The sequence below is a fragment of the Charadrius vociferus genome, unplaced genomic scaffold (genome assembly GCF_000708025.1).
Source record: "Charadrius vociferus isolate BGI_N301 unplaced genomic scaffold, ASM70802v2 scaffold200, whole genome shotgun sequence".
In the NCBI taxonomy this organism is placed as follows: Eukaryota; Metazoa; Chordata; class Aves; order Charadriiformes; family Charadriidae; genus Charadrius; species Charadrius vociferus.
The window spans coordinates 1,313,786-1,333,309 of NW_009646515.1; the positions used below are offsets into that span (position 1 = coordinate 1,313,786).

General features: G+C 37.7%; 1 protein-coding gene across 1 annotated transcript in view; it reads left to right on the forward strand.

Moving 5' to 3' along the window:
• CDKL5 (cyclin-dependent kinase-like 5) overlaps window positions 1-19,524 on the forward strand; it is a 77,626-nt gene that overhangs the window by 26,765 nt on the left and 31,337 nt on the right. The window contains 6 exon segments of the mRNA XM_009884721.1: window positions 708-753; window positions 3,771-3,907; window positions 6,862-6,982; window positions 8,171-8,230; window positions 14,091-14,181; window positions 18,458-18,647. Coding sequence (XP_009883023.1) covers window positions 708-753; window positions 3,771-3,907; window positions 6,862-6,982; window positions 8,171-8,230; window positions 14,091-14,181; window positions 18,458-18,647 — 645 coding nt within the window.

The window sequence follows — 19,524 nt, forward strand, 5'->3', positions numbered from 1 at the left end:
AAAAATGTGACCTAGGATGGTAAGGTTTGGTGAGAATAGAGAATACTAGAGGAATGCAAAGGCAGGCAGGTGTTAAGAAGTTATCACCTATGACCGTGTAGTAAGCACAGATTAAACACTTTCAAATGCAATTAGTGATTCTGGGTTTGGATAGGCTTCCCTTAAGAGGACAACTTTTTTTTAAGGGGATACAGAGAATTTCTTTCCTAAAATCATGTTCTTTGTGGATATTTGAACCTTGAAACATAAAAAACTTTGGGCAAGCAAAATTACACGTCTCATTGTAAGCCTTAGCCATGTGCTAGTACAGTATTTTTATTTCAGCTCACAAAAGCACCCACACTCATACTTTGATCAGCTAAAGGATTGTTTGACTTTCAGAATAACTAGGCAACAAGAGTCACAGGAACAACTCTTCTGAAAATGCAATTGATATCTGGTACAAGGTATTTAAATTATTAAATTTTGGCATTTAACTTTTTTTTTTTCATACTGGGTTTCCTAATTGTGACATATCTGCTACGTGAGGTTTTGTATTGTATTTTGCCTGATCAGTGAGGTATTTACCAGATTTTTAATTAATTTTGTTTTGCATTGTGAAATTTTTCTGGATGCTTTTTATCTTTGTCTGATGCTTGGGGAGGTGGGAAACCAAGAGAAAACATACAACAAATCATATTTTCCTTTCTTTGCCTTTTTTTTTACAGGAGACGCATGAAATCGTGGCTATCAAGAAATTCAAAGATAGTGAAGGTAACCTTTGCTGCTGCATAATCTTTCATGTCAATAACTACATTGTTAATATCTCTCCAGTTAAAATAAGAAGTCTCATATATCAAGGCTTGATTTTAAAATGATAATGATTTATTAGCTCTGTGAATATCCAAGGTACTTGATCCTTCACGCCTACCTAGGGACTGCATTATACATTCCAACTAGATAACTACCTTTCTTTCTTGGTGCATCTGTCTTAATATGATGGAGATTGTGGTGCTATACACAGTAGTAAGATCTACCACTTGGGAGACTGGATGTGATTAGAAAATGGCAAAAACTCCTCTTGTAGTAGTGGCTTGCAGAGCCTTTCATATGTGAGAGGGGATCTAAATGTTAGGGGGGCTTGAAGGGATAAATGGAGGAGGCTGAGAGCAATCACTGAGAAGTTCAGTGGTACAAAGAGGAATCGGGGAGCTCTCAGGGAGCCATGGGAAGATTTGAGGGAGCTGGGTGGTGAAGCAGCAGCTCTGCCCTCCCTTCAGCAGGCTCCACTGTCCACAGGCAACTTGCTCTTTGCCCCCTCATAGCAGCCTCTGTGTACTCTCCAGTGTTGCTGAGGTTGCTGAGAGAGGGAAGAGCCAACTCCTGCAAGGCTTATTGTTGCTGGCAAAGTGGATGGCAGAAGGCAGGACGCATGGAAATTAATTTCGGTGCTGCACACACCTATTCTTCCTCAGCAGTAGTAAAACCAAAGATGTGTACAAGACAAGACTGGCTCTCTGACCAGCGCTTATTGGGGGACAGTGAATCCAACTATCCTATCATAGGCAAAACTGGCAATCAGTCACGAGAGCAACTGTCTACCATGTGTACATCAGAATCTAGCCCTGATCCCTAATGGGCTAGCACAAACAGAAGGAGAAGCCAAGTATGAAGTAATGAGGAGTCATCCCGGTCTGAGGTGATGCAGCTATGATTTGCTGTATATCAAGGCTTTAGCTGAAATCTTACTGTGTGGTTTAAAGAAACAGCAGCCACTTATTTTAGCAAACTTTTCTTTCTGTTATTGTTATAGGACTGGTGATGGCCATGGAGATGTAGTTGGTTACAAGGACTGTAATTTTCAGAGTCGCTTAGGTACAGCAAGTCAGATTTGTGTCTGTTGTTTTATGCAACACGAACTCTGCGCTTTACGGCTGATTTTGCCAGACACTTTAAGTGTATATTTGATGATTCTTTTAGCTCTGCTATTCAGAAATCTGTTTTAAATTCCTGTTAAAGTGTAGGAGATAATTTAATTGTGGTAACCATCTTGACCAGGTCATGAGAGTACTTCAGAATTGCTTTACGACAGAATTGCTTCTTGGAACTCAGTATGGCTATTCAGTACAGATCCTACGCAATGAATCTCAGCATTAAGCCCTAAACAGGATTATATGCCTGTCTACCAAAAAATGAAAACAAAAAATGCAACATTGCCATTAGGTCTGGCTTTCCAAGAGTATTATCTAATATCAGTTTACGTGACTGATGACTGCTTTTCAGAGTTGGAGCTAGTTGTTTACAAGTTTCTGGAAATATGACAGAAGTTCTTTTGATGGATTTGATTCAGCCCATTTCACATCTGTCTTGTTATTATGATAGTTCATTACGAATCTGAATATACTGTAATTGTTTCTATTGCCATTTTTGTTTCACTGAATTTTTGCTGTTGTTTGACATATGCATGCTAAATACGCTGCAAAGAAAGTGTCTCGTTATGAAATTATGTAATCAGGCTGATGCAAGCCAACACCGAGCACTCAGTTTTAAAATGAAATGATTTAGATTGCTCTAAATTATATATTTTTTAATCAAAACATTTGTGATGATAGTATTTTGTTTCCCTCTTCTCTCTTGCTACACTTCAATTTATTTTTTTTTTCCTCTCTTCTGATGATAATTATATGTGTTTGCATGACCTGTGTTATTCTCTCTCCCCTGCAAACCTGTTTTTGCCTTTTGCTTGCTTGGAAAAACAATTTCTCTTCCTTGTTTCTTCTTCCTTGTCTCTCTGTTTGTGGCACACAACCTGCAAATGTGATTGAGCTTTGAATTCATGCGGTCATATCCCATTCAGTATTCCTCTGTTGTGGATAACAGTTCTAAGAGATGAAGAACCCTGCTTCTATATGTGCATGGGCAAATTTACTGAATTAATGGATTTCATTTTACTAAATGAAAAATAAAAATCTAATATAATCCGGTTTATTTGACATTTTGTGGTAGTGTCCTCTAAAACCCGGTCAGTTCAGGGCCCCTTGATGATAAGCAGTGTAGGAAGCTTTAGTAAAACACTCCACCTATCTTGAAAAACTTTCAGACAGCTAAATTGTCAAAACAACAGCTGAAACAGAGTGACTCCTCAAGTTTTCATTGAATCAATACTTGCTCTACTGCCCTCTGTGGCCACTACACTGACCTGCATTGCTGAATTTCCATTAAAAGCCACGTAGGGAAACTTACCAGACTTAGATCTGTGCTTTGGTCTTAAAATTTGTCATCGCTTTTGGAGAACAAAATTATTTTGGAGTCAAATAGATTTCTTTGACATTGTTCAAATATGACCTTTGCATTCTGGTCTTTCTGCTGAGGACATACTAACCTTGCCAGTACTTCATGCGTGTGACGTATTTGTGGGGTGGAGAATGTATCTGTACAGATATGTGCATATTTTTTGAAGCGTATTAGACTTCTTCATAATGAGAAAGATAGAAATGCAAATGATTTCTTTCTTAGGAATTTTTCTGCCACTGAAAACCTAGATGGTAGTGACGGGAAGTCTGTGAGAGTTGCATAAAGATAGCACAGTCCCGGGTTACCTCGCGTCCAGTGCAGAAGCGTACAGGCAGCAGAGAGAGTCCACACTGGAAAATAAGCCTTTTTCACTGTAATATCTAGAAACAGAGAATTTAATTAGGGGTTCAAAGTAAAGGTGGGTAACACTTGTTACTTGGGGGTTTTGTTTTGTTTTATAGTAAGTTTTACTCTGTCACTTTTACTTTGCACTCTAGAAAATGAAGAGGTCAAAGAAACCACTTTACGAGAGCTTAAAATGCTTCGCACTTTGAAACAGGAGAACATAGTGGAGCTGAAGGAAGCCTTCAGAAGAAGAGGAAAATTATACTTAGTTTTTGAATATGTGGAAAAAGTGAGTTGAGTTTGTACTGTCCTTGTCACAGTTAAATCATAAGCTTACTCAAAGCTTTTAAAATTATTTTATTTTTAGAAATTAAGCTATTTAAGCTTAAGCTCTATAAAGAGTAACAGCAGATGCGTTAATACAGTCTGAATTGTTGCAATTAGACATTTATTGTGAGAAAACAACGCTGATAATTTTCCTATTGTTTTACTTCATGTGTTGATCTTTAAAAAAAAATGCTTCCATGTATGAACACAAACTTGTTCAAATTATGTAGACTGGAATATATATAATTTGCAGAAAAAATTCCATCCCAACTTTATAGTCCAGTTAAATTGTAAAGCTGATTAACTGTCTAGTGTTATGTTGTGTAATGAATCTTGACATAGTTTATCAAAACAAGATCATAGACTTTGACCTTGGAATCTGTTTCAACTTTCTCCATCCTTTCTTGTTAAAAATAGGATTTGTTTGTATATTTCTGTAACAAGGCCACTCTCAATAGTTGGTTAGAGGGATTTGGCAAAGACCACTGTCATTATTTCCAATCCTGACCTCATTTGATAGAATTCCAAAATTTCCTTAGATTGGTCTGCTACTGCCAAGCATCCTGGTCTGTTTCCAGGGAGAAACAACCTACAACATTATATCAGTATATCTGAATATTAAGCATTTAGCTTTTCTTCATGGAAATCATTAGATGGTATTCAGATACACACAGTAAAAATAAATGCAAACTTAAATGTATATATCTCTGTAGCTTTCATGAGATATTGTTCCCTTGATTGAAAGTTTCATTTAATATCCTGCCAGTGCAGTGTTGAAGTCTAGCTGAATGCTAGTTGTCTTCAGTCAATTGTCTCTCGTGTAAAGATTCCTCACCCTAAATATTGTGTCTCTTTTACCTCAGTTTACAATTTATTATGTCATTTATTGCATGATGTGAGGTGACTTATATTAGCCCACAATTTTGCAGAAATCAGTTTTGTTTTTCACCAGCAGATCAGCAACTTCTAATGTGGTGGATCTTACTTAGATCTTAACATCCAAAGCTTGACTTGTTCCACCCATGTTCCTTGTAATTGTTCCAGGCATGTGGAATGTCTTTGATCACACACCAACTTAGAACATACATTTAAATTTGTATTATAGTTTACTTGGCTGAGCTCACCGAAGTTGCGGATTGGACAAGCAGCATAAGTGAAAGACATTTAACTGATCAGATAAGGAGTATACTTTAAAAATTGCTAATATTGGTAAAACCACCAGGCTGCAATATCTTAACATTATTTGCATTAGAATAAAAGAATATAACCATAAAAGTAGACATCATGTATAGTCTGTCTCTAATGTAATTTCTATATTAATGGTCACCTTTATTTTCAGTTAAAGGTTGCAGTCCATGAGCATTTCTCATTTTCAAATGCGTAAAATGGTTTCCACAATAGTTTCTTTGAAGACCAGGATAATTTCTGTATTTTTGGATGAGGGAAGAGCAGAAGGAATTAAATGAAATGTGGTATAGTAGGCTAATTTTAACTGGTGATGAGTACCTTGTGTCCTTTAGGGAATCTTAGCTCTGCAATACTCAAATCCAGATTACTTAAATTCACATTTAGTCTAATCTCCTTTATTCGTCATCCCCTTAGTTAATGTCTTCATATAGGATTATGTCTCGCTGTGTTGATGCTACTATTCTGGTTTGTATTTGTAATACTAACTTCTTGACTGACTTACCCAGATCCGCAGGGTTCTGTGTGGTCAAGAGCCTAACTAAAATCAATATGGTTCCTTAACAGAAAATTCTTTTTCTCAGATCTGAAGTGTATTTCTAAGGAAACTTTCACTCAAGCACATAAGTTCCAGTATTTATTTGCAGATTGCAAAACTTTGAAATGTTTTCAAATATTATTAAATTCTCCATTTGTTTTGTCTTATATTTATGTTCATTAAAAACCTTACAAGAGGAACCTCAAAATTTTATTATACAGCTAAAGAAAATGTTTGTCAAAACCAAGGTAAATTTATTTCAAAAGAAAAGTCTACAAATGCTCAAATCCATAATTAAATGAGTTGTGTGAGGCAATATAGCCAAAATACTTATTTCTATTTCAGTGTTCAGTAAATAAGACTCTTCTCTCTTCAAGTGGGCTGCTGCAGCCCCATTATTCATTCAGGATTCAGAGTACAAACTCCATTGCGCTTCTAATTGTGCAAAATTGGAGACATTTGCTACCATAGTGGGAATCTAAATGTCCTTTTCCAAAGAGGAAATTTACTAGTATAAACAATCAGTTTATTTGCTTCCCTAGGTATATCCATAAAACAGTTGATATGGCCATAGTTACTGTAGTACAAATATGTGTAAGATCACTACAGCTGATACATAGATATAGGATACTCCCTACGTTACTATTTATGCTCCTGTGAGGCATTTTATATCTGTTACTTCATGTGCATTAACAGGCTTGTGTTGCTTTAGCTATACCCTTTCACATACAGACATGGTTTGGGGTTAATTGTGGCCCTGCTAGGTAAAAACCGCAGAACTAGCTTAACAATGAACAACACAGTATGTTAAAGCACAGTCAGATATTTACAAAACTAAACTGCTCTACTAAACTTTTCATACAGTCACACTGACCTGCTGTTTCTGTTTAAGCAACTTTTTGTAACCAAATGGCTTTTTAGAAATTTTAGAATAACCAGTTTGATGATTTTAAGGACTTGTGGTATAATTGTGGTCCACCTTTAAGGATTATTGTCTTCACAAGTGCTTTCTCTACACCGAAGACAGCTAGTGGTATGCTTATGATTAAAATATACTCCATGAATGTTTAACTACTGATTTTGCATAGCCAGGCTCACTGGCCGAAGTACGTTGCTTCAGAATGCTGAAAGCATGTTATCTTCTAGCAACTACAATATTACTCTTTTAAGTAACGTGTCTTTTAAACATTTAGAATATGCTTGAATTGCTAGAAGAAATGCCAAATGGAGTTCCACCAGAAAAAGTGAAAAGCTATATCTACCAGCTAATTAAAGCAATTCATTGGTGCCATAAGAATGATATTGTTCATAGAGGTAAGTGTGTAGTTCTTTACATGGAAATAAGCCCCAGGTAGGAATTTGCTTTCTAAAGTGAAAGATGTTACAGCTTGAAGTAATTTGCATTTAACATGAATACAAGCAATTGCTTTATATCAATAGAAAAAAAAAAAAAAGTGTAAATTTGGCTGGGTCTTAAGTCTGCTGTATGACTTCAGATTGTTTTAAAAGCAAGTTCATCTACATATAAAGCTTGCTGTCCACTGTCTTTGGAGTATGAATAAAGATTGTATCATATGTACAGTGAAGTGAAACTGCAGTACAAACATTGCCAAAGGAAAGGAATTTTTTAAAAATATTTCATGGTGCTCAGTCATTTCACTTTTGAATCTGAGAATATAATATTAGTAGAAAAACAGCCCAGAACTTAAAGCTTGGTTCCCTGTGTTTTATTTCTGCTTAAGGCAGTTCCTCCTAGCTCGTGTGAGTTCAGCTCTGTATTTATTGTCTCCCCTAAACTTCAAGCACTCATGGTACATATCTTGATGTGTGACTTTATCTGGTTTTATGTGCTTGATCCTGATTTAATAAAATTGTATTTTGCTTTGTGGCTTTGCAAGAGTAACATTTCTAATTAATCTTTCCAATAACTTAAAATTATCAAACAATATGCTATTTGTATTTCAGACAGATCAAACATAAGCAATATATTTTGTAAAATATAGTTTGAAAAATATACTATATACAGATACCACAATATCCGTATTGGAATGAAAAAATGGGCTTAAAACTAGAGAGCACAATTTTTCTTGATCACCTCTTGTCATCTGTTTAGAAGATCATCATAACTAAAAATGTTGGGTGCAACAGACTTAACATTTTATTGGTTAACTGAGTAATTAAATGTCAGTTCTTTTTATTATTTTGCAATCTGCAATATTCGGCATATAGGTTTGCTGCCCAGGAATACCTGTAAGCACCGTTTATCTTCATGTGTTTTGTTGGGAAATGTTTTAAAAGACTTCAAAAGGCAGAAAATTAATTCTGCATGTTCACAAACTGAATTGCTGGAAGCTGTTTCAGCAGTTGTTCTTGTAATGCTTTGTTTATGATTGCACGAATATCTTTAAATATGTTATAATTAAATAATACTTGTTGACAAAATTCAAAATTAAAAAGATAAGTTAATGGCTTTTTTTCCCCTCTCTCACTCTGATACTCCAGATATCAAGCCAGAGAATCTCTTAATAAGCCACAATGATGTTCTGAAGCTGTGTGACTTTGGTAAGTTAAATTGATACCTGCTTCTTACCATTTTAAAGAAAATCTCTTGCAGTGGAGTTTTGCCTTAGGAGAATTCTATAGTGTGTACTATTTAAAACCCTTTTAGTGGTCAGAATTGATTATTTATTCCGGTTTGTGATTAGTACTTTAATTTGAAAGATCTCTGGGCTTAATTTGCATACCCTGTGAAATACCTGTATCAACGTGTCAGTTGAAATGCTGCATTTATCTCATCCGATATTTGACAAGGTTTTTACTAGCCGCTTTATCGGCACTCAGCTGAGAACAGTGCAGGTGATAAGCTGATTAGGAGGCTAGCAAAACTGTAAGTTTATCTGGCCTGTGTATTAAAAGAAAAGATAATTCTTCCTTGTTTAGTAACGACACAATAAACATATTTTTTTATATATCATTTGAACCACTGGCTTTCATGAATTGTTATATGTGTCATTGTAGGTCAACTTTTATTGTTGTGTTGATCAAGGAATCGTGTGTCCAAGTATGATTAATGACTGAATGGCCGTAGGACAGTCAGAGTTGTATGTGTAATGTTAACTTTGGTTCCTGACTTATCGATACCTGTTTAATGTCAGCTCTAAGGCTTTGAAGAATCAGTACCCAAGCACAAGGCCCATGTGAGTAATCCCCAGAAGACAACAGGACGGAGTGTACACTGTTCCAACAATCTGTATTTTTATTCTAAACGCTACATGAACACAGAATAAGATATTGTTCCCTCTAAAAATCTTAGTTTGGCTTGGTAAATCAATTCCATAGTGCTACCCAAGAGCACTTCTCAGAGAGAGCGGTTTAAAAGCTGCCATTTCAAACCTCTGCAATTTTGAATGAAAAGAAGAACTGCTAAAAAAATAGATTGAAATAGTTTTTTAGGAACACAAAAAAGGCATTTGTCATTTGCAGTGCTGCTTATTTCTTTTAATCCTAAAGGCATTTTTGCTTAAGCATTCAGAAACAATAACTGTTCTAGGAAAAGCCTTAGAAGATTTGGTCCATATGAGTTCTTTGAATTAGGGGCAATTTATTCTGCAGCGCAAGGAACTGCACAGCTCTGACAGAACACTGGGGTACTGTTGCTCGGTGCCCTCTGTGCCTTTGCCTTTTCGGTATCTACAGGCCTCCTGTCTGCACCGCTGTGGCCGCCTTTCCCTCGCAGCTCTGTCTCTGTCCAGGCTGCCCTGGCAGCGCTGCCCAGGCAGGATTTTTCCTTTACCCCACACTTGTTTTCAGGGGCTTGCCCCTGCAATGCAAACCCCACTGGGATTGGCAGGGCCAGGGCTCTCTCCCAGGGGACACCTTGCTCCCTCTCCTCCCTTTGGGGACCCAATCGCTGCCTTGCACAGAGATTAACCACCAGTCAGCGGGCAACGCCTGCCCGTCACCAGCATGTGCTCTAGTTGGGGCTAAAGGCATCACAAGCAGGAACAGCGTGAGTGGGTCCTGATGGGAACTGTTCACCCTCACCTCCTTCCCTGGCCATGGGGAAGAGCCTTCACTGGCCCTCACCCACCCTCCCTCATTTGTTTTAAGGGGGGCTGTCCCCCCTGAAAGTAACATTCACCGTTAGGGTTGGAGTATGCCATCAGTTAACAAATCTTTGTGTGTGTGAACTTATGTCAACATTCTCTGTACAGCAGTATTACAGGAAAATAAAAAGCAAGACAAATTGTATGATTGCATTTTGGACGACAGTTTTCTTGCTAGATATAGATGATGTGAATTCTGTCAGTGGTGATGTTCTGGTCCGTTGGCTTGCTCACATCATACTCTCCAGCCACATTCTCTTTCTGCTGTTGGAAAAGACATTCAATCACAATTTACTCTTGGTGCTCGGCGGAGCCTCAAGGAAGGCAAGCTAAGTTATAGGAATTTCTGTTGTTCTTACTGTTTATGTGGGTTAGTTGGAATTTTGATCCATGTTTCAGATTGAGTTGAATTTAAAATTCCAAGCAACCCTTCTAATTTGGGATCAATTTTAATTTTTTAGCCTTTTGCTAATTGACGTTATTGCTAGTACCTTAACCTATTAATGTAAAATGTCTGTCAGAACAATATTAGCCACAAGCATTTCCTGAATGTGTACAGATTAGGATGTAAGAATTCGCCTTTTAACATGAAAAGGAGGTTGTAGCGACTTGGGTGTCAGTCTCTTTTCCCAAGTACCAAGCAATAGGGTAAGAGTAAATCACCTCAAATTGTGCCGGGGAGGTTTAGATTGGGTATTAGGAAAAATTTATTCACTGAAAGGGTTGTCAAGCATTGGAACAGGCTGCTCAGGGAAGTTTTTGAGTCACCATCCCTGGGGGTATTTAAAACACGTGTAGATGTAGTGCAGAGGGACCTGGTTTAGTGGTGGACTTGGCAGTGTTAGGTTTGCGGTTGGACTCGATCTTAAAGGTCTTTTCCAACCTAAATGATTCTATGATTTAATGTATGCTGTCTGCCTACCTAACTTAAATCATGTTTTGGAACACAGGTACTTGTCACATACAGTGCCACATTCCTCATGTGATAACAAATGCAAAGAAATGGTCTGTGCATCCATCCCAATGCAGATATTGAAGTAATTAGGTGTTTCTGAATAGCCCAGTGGACAAACAGTTTGAATAGAAAAGTTCATAAATTTTTAACAAGATAGTTCTTCATAATCCTTGTGCCATGTGTTCTGTACATATCGTGCTAGATAAAAATGAGATTGAATGTGGTGCTTGCCTGGACACATGTTGTGTGGGTGTCATTTCTGCCAATAGAAGTGGAAAAAGAGAACAGTACAAAATGCCGATTACAGCAGAAGCATCTGACTGTTGGAAGTAGTTAGGCTTTCTGACTAGTGTGTTTGCTGTTTCAGCACCAGAGCTTCAAAATTACTTGTTTTGGCAATCTCTTAATCTCTGTATGATGCGTAAGCATAGAAATCGTGAAACACAGGACTGGAAAAGACCTTAAGAAGTTCTCTAGTTCTTCCACCTACTCAAAGAAAGGATTAAGCATGTCTGTGTCATTCTTGACAGGTGTTTGCTTAGCTTATTCTTAAATTTCTGAATAATGGAGGTTCCCTAGTGTTCGTAGGCACCTATTTAAGTACTTACATGTCATTAATGTTAGAATGCTTTACCTTATGTCTGAGTTAAATTTGCCTTATTTCTCTGTAAGAAACTGACAATCTTCTCTTTTTTCCTCACATCTTTTTCTTTGACATCTCTCCTACCATGTTCTGAGTTGTTTAAGTCCTTTCTTGAAATCTTGTATTTTGCTGGTTCTCCCTCCTTGCATCATGATGCATTTGCAAATGCTATTGCTTTCAGTTGCTCTCACCCAAATCACATTCTGTCTTCATGTTCTAATTTATTCATTCTCACGGTTTGGAGTTTGGTCTAATCTTCTCCCTAATTAATTTTGTATCAAAAATTTCTGCTCAATACTTCAGCACAATTTGGAGGAAGGAACAATAAGCTAACTCCACCATGACAAAAAAAGAAAAGTAATTGTGCCCTTAGAAAGGTAGTATGCTTTCTTGACTTAATAATCCTGTCCATCATCTTTCACCATGGTGTCATAGAGTCAGAGCAGTAGTGAATCCATAAAACGGTTTCTTACATCACCCAACAATATATAGATGACGCTGAAGCCCATGACAATAATTTTCCTGTTCATCTTGCCACATCAAATGTGTGCTGCACCTGGTCTGTGAGGTTGGGGGCTGACTTTTTAGACTACATCAGCAGCTGATGGACATAGTAGCTGCTGACTGTGACCAAGTTCCAACAGACTGGCCTGGAGGAAGGAGTACGCATCCTTGACTTGTTGATTCTTATGGTGCACATGGGCTGCCAGGCTTTTGCATTGCATTAGCACGTGTGTTTATTTGCATTATGTGACACCATCTCCCACTCCCCTTGTTTGGGACTGACTTCCCACTGTTCATTTTGAGTGTCCCATTTCTTCAGTGTAGCTCCTGGTTATCTCTTTAAACACATGAATGAATTTTTCATGGACAAGATTAATCAGATGGGTCATGTAATTTGAAAGAGAAACCTAAGCAGTTCTAAGTATAGTAATGTTTAGAAATTTACCCAAACCTAATGTTACGTGTAACAAACAATTCCTTTCCAGCTTTTCTCCAGCAGCATCAGTAATGTTCATTAGGCTTTATGGGAACAGACCGGAATTATTATTTTGGGACAACTCTGAAATAAATGTTCCTTATCGTGCATGCCTTTTAGTTTACTATCTCTTGAAGGTGGAGGTATCTTACAAAAAGTAGCAGCTGTAACCTATGTCAGTAACACATTTATCATTGTTTTCTCAATTTACTAGTCTAATAGTAATAATAATCTGCATCCAAACCTTTACTTAAACTTGGGGTAAATTAGTGTTCCACAGGGGTGAGTGGGGCTGGGCTCCTTCGCACTAAGCTGCCAAATGACATACCCTTTCAGAATACTGAAAAAAAAACCTTCAAAAAATTACAACCTTACAAGCATAGTCATGTGGGAAAAAAAATTTTGGCAGCTTCTGCATAAGAACTCAGATATAAAGAGAAATGACTATTGCATTTAAGTAGCACTTATTGATTCTGAAAATGAAATTATGCCTTATACCTTTGCAACACTTTGGAATTCTTATTCTTTCTTCATCATTCATGCAATAATAGAAAGACTTATAGTGATTTCACTGAAGGGAATTTTGGATCAAGTTTTAATGCCACATCCTAGTAAGAAAGCATTTTGAAAATGTTCCTTCTGCATTTCAGTCCCAAAAATTTGTCTCAGTTTGAGCTCTAGTAAGAGATTACACATCTGGAGTCTTGCTGCTGAGATCTGTCTGTCCTGTCTCACCTCATTATTAAACATGTGTTTGAAAACAGTAAGACACTTGATACTTTTCTGGAAGCAGTGCCAGCATCTGCCCTAGAGTACTTCTACATGAAGAATCCAGTAACATCATTATTGTGGTGCTCGGCTGATTTTTTTATAAATTGAGGAGAATAAATTATTCCTACAGCTGGGTGTTCCAGTATATGCACTCTTCTCTCAGTTAGTGAGTTAATTGTTATGCCTTAGAACAGAAGTTAAGTTTTGGTACAATTGCAAGTAAGTGTGTGTTTTGGTTTGATTGTTAACAAAATGATATGGAGGAGGAAGTTAATTTGGACTTGCCTTCTGATCCTGATTCACGAAGACCCTTGTTACCAATGTGATGCTAAAGCAGGTGGGAAGCTGATGCATGTGGAGTGAGCCAAATGCAGATAGGAAGCAGTTTGGCTGATCTGTGGTAGGTACCTACCTTTTGTAGTTTTGGGGAGATGACCCCGTTCCTTGCCAGGTCAGGGAAGGAGTGTCCTTAGATGAGAATGATACGTAGTTTCTTGACCAGTTTAAAAAATGTAATGTAGTGAAACTGTAGTAGTTAGGATCAATGACTGGAAGAGTCCACTCCCCATGCACATGTTTTATTTCTAATGTTATGAATTTTCTTCTGCAAACAGCATCTCAGTGAAAATTAGTGGCAATGGTTCAACAGCTTGCATGGCATACTGACAGGTAACTTTTATCAATCAGTTTTGGTTATGGCAAAGCGCCAAAAATAATCACAGACTTCTGAGAAGAGCACACAAGTAAAGTAGTCATTAAAGCAGACATGCTGACTTTCACTGTTGTATCAATAAAAGCTTGCGTTTCAGTAGACAAGCAATTGTTGGAGAAATTCTGCACTAGGGGTCTTAAACAATTTGCCTCTATTTAAATAGGTGTAACCTCTTTCTGTCAAAATCAGTGGTGATATGCATATTGTATTTTAAGATAGGAGAGTATTATAATCTTCCACACTGTTTCTTTGACAGGCTTTGCTCGTAATCTCTCTGAAGGAAGCAATGCTAACTATACGGAATATGTGGCTACCAGATGGTACCGTTCACCTGAACTCTTACTTGGGTAAGTACATTTTGTAGAACTGCTATGATAAATCTTGACTGATTCTTTGCATTTTTTCAAGCACCTTTGGTAAGATTTATCAATGGAGAACTGTGGTTGATTTAAAGGGAAGTTTTCAAGAGGCTTCCAGATTTTCCTTAATTTTTGTTCATTTCCAGTAAGTTGGCACAAATCATTGACATGTTGACCTGTCTTGAGCTGAGCAGTGTTTAACTGATTAAAATATAAAGCTGAATTATCACAGGTGTACTTCAGATTCCACCCCCCATTTCCTTCAAAAGAGGTTTACATAGTAGTCCTGTAGCCTGAAATGTTCTGTCAGCCTTGTGGTGGACATCATAATAGCAATGGCAGTACAGCCTTCACCACACTACGCTCCTAGTTCTCTTCATCCTTTGGATCAAAAACTATGATTTGGTTTTGGTTCCCAGCTACCCTTTACCAGCGCTGCTGAAATGGCTTGGAAGGATGGTGCTAGCTTTTTAACTAGTCAGGAAGAATTTATTGAAGGAAGCTGTATGAATCATTTTAATAAAGAACTGAGAAGTTAGTGTTAGTAAGGAATTGGTAGTCACAGGATGAATCAAAAAAGTACTGGTCACTCCTAAGATTCTTTAAGCAAAATGTTTCATGCTGCTGAGAAACAAGTCATTGTTGGAAGCTTTGATTAATGGTCAACTATACATTTCTTGAATAGGTAAAGCATTAGATAGTAATTATTCTGTCAATAAAATCATCCCTGTGTTCCCAGAGCTGTGCTAATCTTAATCAATTTGGTAGGCAGTTATGTTGTTATGTGCAGAGTAGTATGTTAAAGTTGCCATTAAAAACCTCAAAGCTCAGTTTTTCATGTTTTGGAGAAAACAGGTATTATTAAGCTTTCAGCAAAGTGTGTGTGTGTATATAAGTATAAAAAAAGACTTGGAAAGAAAGCATCAATTGTGGCCTTTTTAGTTACACAATATTTTTGTCTATGGTAGTAGCGATGATTTAAGAGGAAAGACATAAAAAGCTTGACAGACATAGTATTAATCTGACTTGCAGTTTCCAAAATTGTTTGGTTACCAAAGGAAATTTAGCAGGAATCATGTCAATTTCTAATTGACTAAACTTGTGTGATTAGCTTGTAGAGAAAGGGAGGGGGTATGTGTATTTAATGCATGTGACTTCAACTTGGCTGGTGTATATTTTTAATGCCAAGTTTTTCTGGCACAAAGCGATGTCTGTTTCTTGGCAGTCCTGTTCTATTTCCCAGACACTCATCTTACCCATTCCCCCTTCCCCTGCCTTTACCAGCATCTAATATTCAAAAGTCTTCACAGGATTATTAAATACATACGTTTTAACAAATACAGTTTTACTTTTTCAGTTTTTAAAATGTGTCCCAGGGAGGTTTCTGTTTTGCAATAAAGTTTAAGACTTAAATTTCAGGAGAGGAAAGAAAATGCTGCCTAATTATTCACAAGACATCCAAAATCTACTCACTTTGGAGAGCCTCAGGTAACTGTTAATGGAGTATTCTGTACCCTTTGATGACAAAATATTGCTAAAAGCTGGTAGACTTTAAGGCATACCAAATTGCTAGATGAAAACATGTTTTGGAGAATCTAATCTGTACAGGAATAGACTATAGTACTTCTGATTTGTGGTGTCTCTATCCTATAAGTTATTTATCCAGCCACATCACTCTTGCGTTGTTTGCCTGTTGTGATCTGACAAGACTGATCCTGATAGTCCACAGAATAGGAGTCTTGAACATGCCTTTTTAAATAAAAAAAAAAAGTTGCAGTTTACTCTGTCGCTGCCTTAAGAAATGAGTGTTTTGTGATTTGTTTCTGTTTGACTATAGAGGAAATAGTGGAAACTTCTTAAACTGTGATTCATCTTTCTTTATTCTTGGGAGCAAGGAAAGGTAATAGTCCCTGCCTCAAAGGAGTTTTAGCCCATTCCTGAGTTGTATACCCAGTTTGTTGTTTATTCTTCAGTGCCCCAGCCTACAGCAATCTTTTCCCCATTTTGTGTTTCGGTGGAGAAACCTGCCTATTAAAGGGGTTGCAAATAAAGATGTGCTTGGTTTTCTGTCATAATAAAGAGGCAGGTTTTTTAGTTGCACTCTCACAAACTGTTTTGCTTACCAGAGCCTCAGTTTTCCAGTACAGGCACGGAATATCTCATGAGCAGATCCTTGGCTTTGGAGTTTGTTCTCGTCTGCGTTGCCTTTTGCAGCGTGGAGAAAAACACGTCCTTCCTTGGCACTCAGACCTGACCTAATGGGTGGGTTGGACTAGCAGCATCACAGAAAGGACAAACATTGAGTCTCTCAGCAAATCCACAAGTAGACACTATGCAAGATTAGGAAGGGAATTATGAACCCACAGAGCTATTGTGGTAGTAGTACTTGAGGAATTTTTGCATGCTCTGCTTTGCCACTGCTGATTCCCTGTCAGCAGTCCGTTCCATCGCAAACTTTGATTTTGTGATGATTGTGAAAGGACTGCAGTGTCTCATGGCAGATTCTGAAAGGCAAATGGTTCTCGAAATTTGCCTACTGCAGCTTTCCTAGCTACCGTAGATTCTTGCAGTAGGCATCTCTGTGGGCCTGTAGTTTCATTCAGGCCATTGTCCAGCTAGAAACGCTTTCTCACCTTCACCTAACTACATCATCACAAGGGTTACAGGGTCCCCTGGCCAAGTGTCCTTCCCATGCAGTGAAGTAACTAATCATGAGTAATCAATGGGGAAAAGTCATATATTTTCTTCTTTAGTCTGAGGGTGCTCTCTCTCTAAACATCTTTAATCATCAGCATAAGAAAGAAGTAGAGGGAACAGATTAATGATAGGATTTGTCACCTGCAGCTCCTGGTGCTATCTTATTCCAGAAATAGGCAAACCAGCTGTAACCTAAAAATCTCTTGAAACAGAGGTTGAGTTGTTGGATTACAAGTTTCAAAAGTAAGAGACTCGGTGAAATATGTTTTCAGTTTAGTCTTTGTTTCAGTCTTTATTCTTTTTATATGCTTTTTATTTGACATGAGAAGAATTCTCCAGTCATTTTGCTCAAAACATAAACATCCAAAAGAGATTCTTGGAATAAGTTGGATGTTTACAAAAATTTTTTACAAACTGAACAAGGAAGAACTCAGGCATACAGAAAAGGAGTTGCTTTAGTCTATACTGGGCACAATGAAAAGCTGAAAGTATGTCATGCATTAGCTGTTGCACAGTTGAGGTAGGCAGCCGAACAAGCTTGCCAAGGAACAGAACCTTAGAGTGAAAATCAGAAACTGTCCAAAAGGATTCTGTGTTTCTTCAGTGTTCATGTCTTTAGATTGAATGTTGCGGTAGTCTACTGCTCTCTTCTTATACAAACTTCCATTTTCTACGTTCCGATTTTTCTGCCCTACATTTCTTACAAACCATCCTCAAGCCCAGAATTTCTCCTGACTAGAGTATCCATATTGCCTCTTTTGCCATTAAATAGCTTTGTATGTAGTCTCGAGAAAAGCTGGTATAGCCCTTATTGGTGTAATACTCATGCCACTTAGTTTTGTTTCCGATTAATTCCCTGCACCTCTTCATTGCTGACCAAGCTTCTTTTGTCATTAGCAGTTTAAAAGACCAGGTGCCATCCTCCTCACCACACAACATTGCTTGCACACACGTAGATCAAGAATTTCTCCCCAAAACCCCACCTGTGGCTTTGCTCCAAACCAGCAGTTATTTATGTTATGATGCTTTTATTGCTTCCTCACCTGTGTTTTTTTACGGAATAGTTTTCAAGGGCATTCTGTTTTCTCTCCAATTAAAATTTCACTGTATGAATGCTGAAAGAAAGATTTCTTATAATTTCTGTTCTCCCAGCAGTCAGACCCGCTATGCCTATCCCCATGTTAAGCACAATGGAAAAAGAAATGTGATGCAGAAATAGAGCACAGTCATTAACCCCTGCAGAGAAGGGAAGTTAGTGCTAGTTTAACTTGGAATGGTAACTGCTTCACAGTCAAAAAGATTATTCTTGTATGTAAGATTTTTCACAAAGGTAACCAAATCCTTGAGGGTACTTGAGAATTCCTCTCCTGCCTTTTCAAGCAGCGATACATCAAGCAATCCAGGGCAAAAACAGAGGGCTTGGTATTTGAGGTAGTTTCTTTAATATCAACGTTTATTTTTCTGTGCTGTAAGGAAGTGGGCCACGGGAAATATGGCAAATAAATTGAAACAGCTCAGTAAGAAGATAGTGCCAGTGGGTAAAAAACATTGTACATTCACTTTACAGAGCCCCTTATGGAAAGGCTGTGGATATGTGGTCTGTAGGCTGTATCCTGGGAGAGCTGAGTGACGGGCAGCCCTTGTTTCCTGGCGAGAGCGAGATTGACCAGCTCTTTACCATTCAGAAGGTGCTAGGCCCACTGCCAGCCGAGCAGATGAAGCTCTTCTACAGCAACCCACGCTTCCATGGCTTGCGGGTAAGAGAAAGCTTTGTTCTTTTTTTCTACTTTACTCACACAGTATTCACACTGTAGTCATTGTTGCTGTGAAGGTTCTTTTCATTTACATGGTGCATTATCTATTGCGTGTGTTTCTGTGTAAATATAGGATATTTAGATTATAAGGCATTCATAATTCAAAGTAAAATTCAGATTACACCAGTATTGAGTTTTAGAAATATGTTTGGTTTACTGTTAAAAGTTGATTAAAGATTTTCTTTCATTTCTTTGACTTTTTTGGCATACAGATTAGCATTTTTACCCAATTTAGCATTACCCTGCCAGATTTGCTCTGTGAAATTTAGTAGCATAGCTTTGTCAGTTCAGGGTGTGGAAAATTCATGCCTGCTGTCCTCAGGCTATTATATTGGAAAAATCTGGGCCATAGATGCCGCTATCATGGCAGAAGAGCTTTTTGCCTTTCGCCTTATATTCCTGGGGAGTTGATGTAAGCCACCGGGAGTAAAAAAGCTCTTCCTACTGAAGAAGCATTGTTCCCCATTCAGGGGTATGCCAATACCATTTAATGACAGAGACTCACTAGTGTAGAGAAGCTGTTCAAGTTGGGATGTGCAATATCGCAAAATCCCAAAAGCAATATATAAGTAATAGCTCTGTTACCTTTAACAATACCTGGTCAGTGATTGTACTCATGTTTCCTTATAATTCAAATTTGGTGTCCTTTTTTATTAATGAATGTTGCTTAGAAAGGTGAATTTATGATCTTGATAAATGGTCTGAAATCATTAGTGTAAAATCCTATGAGGCATACAAAGGTGTTTAGGAGACCTGATCTGTGCTGAAGACTTGAGATTTGAGTTTTACTCTATAAAAGAGAAAATTTAGAGAATGAGAA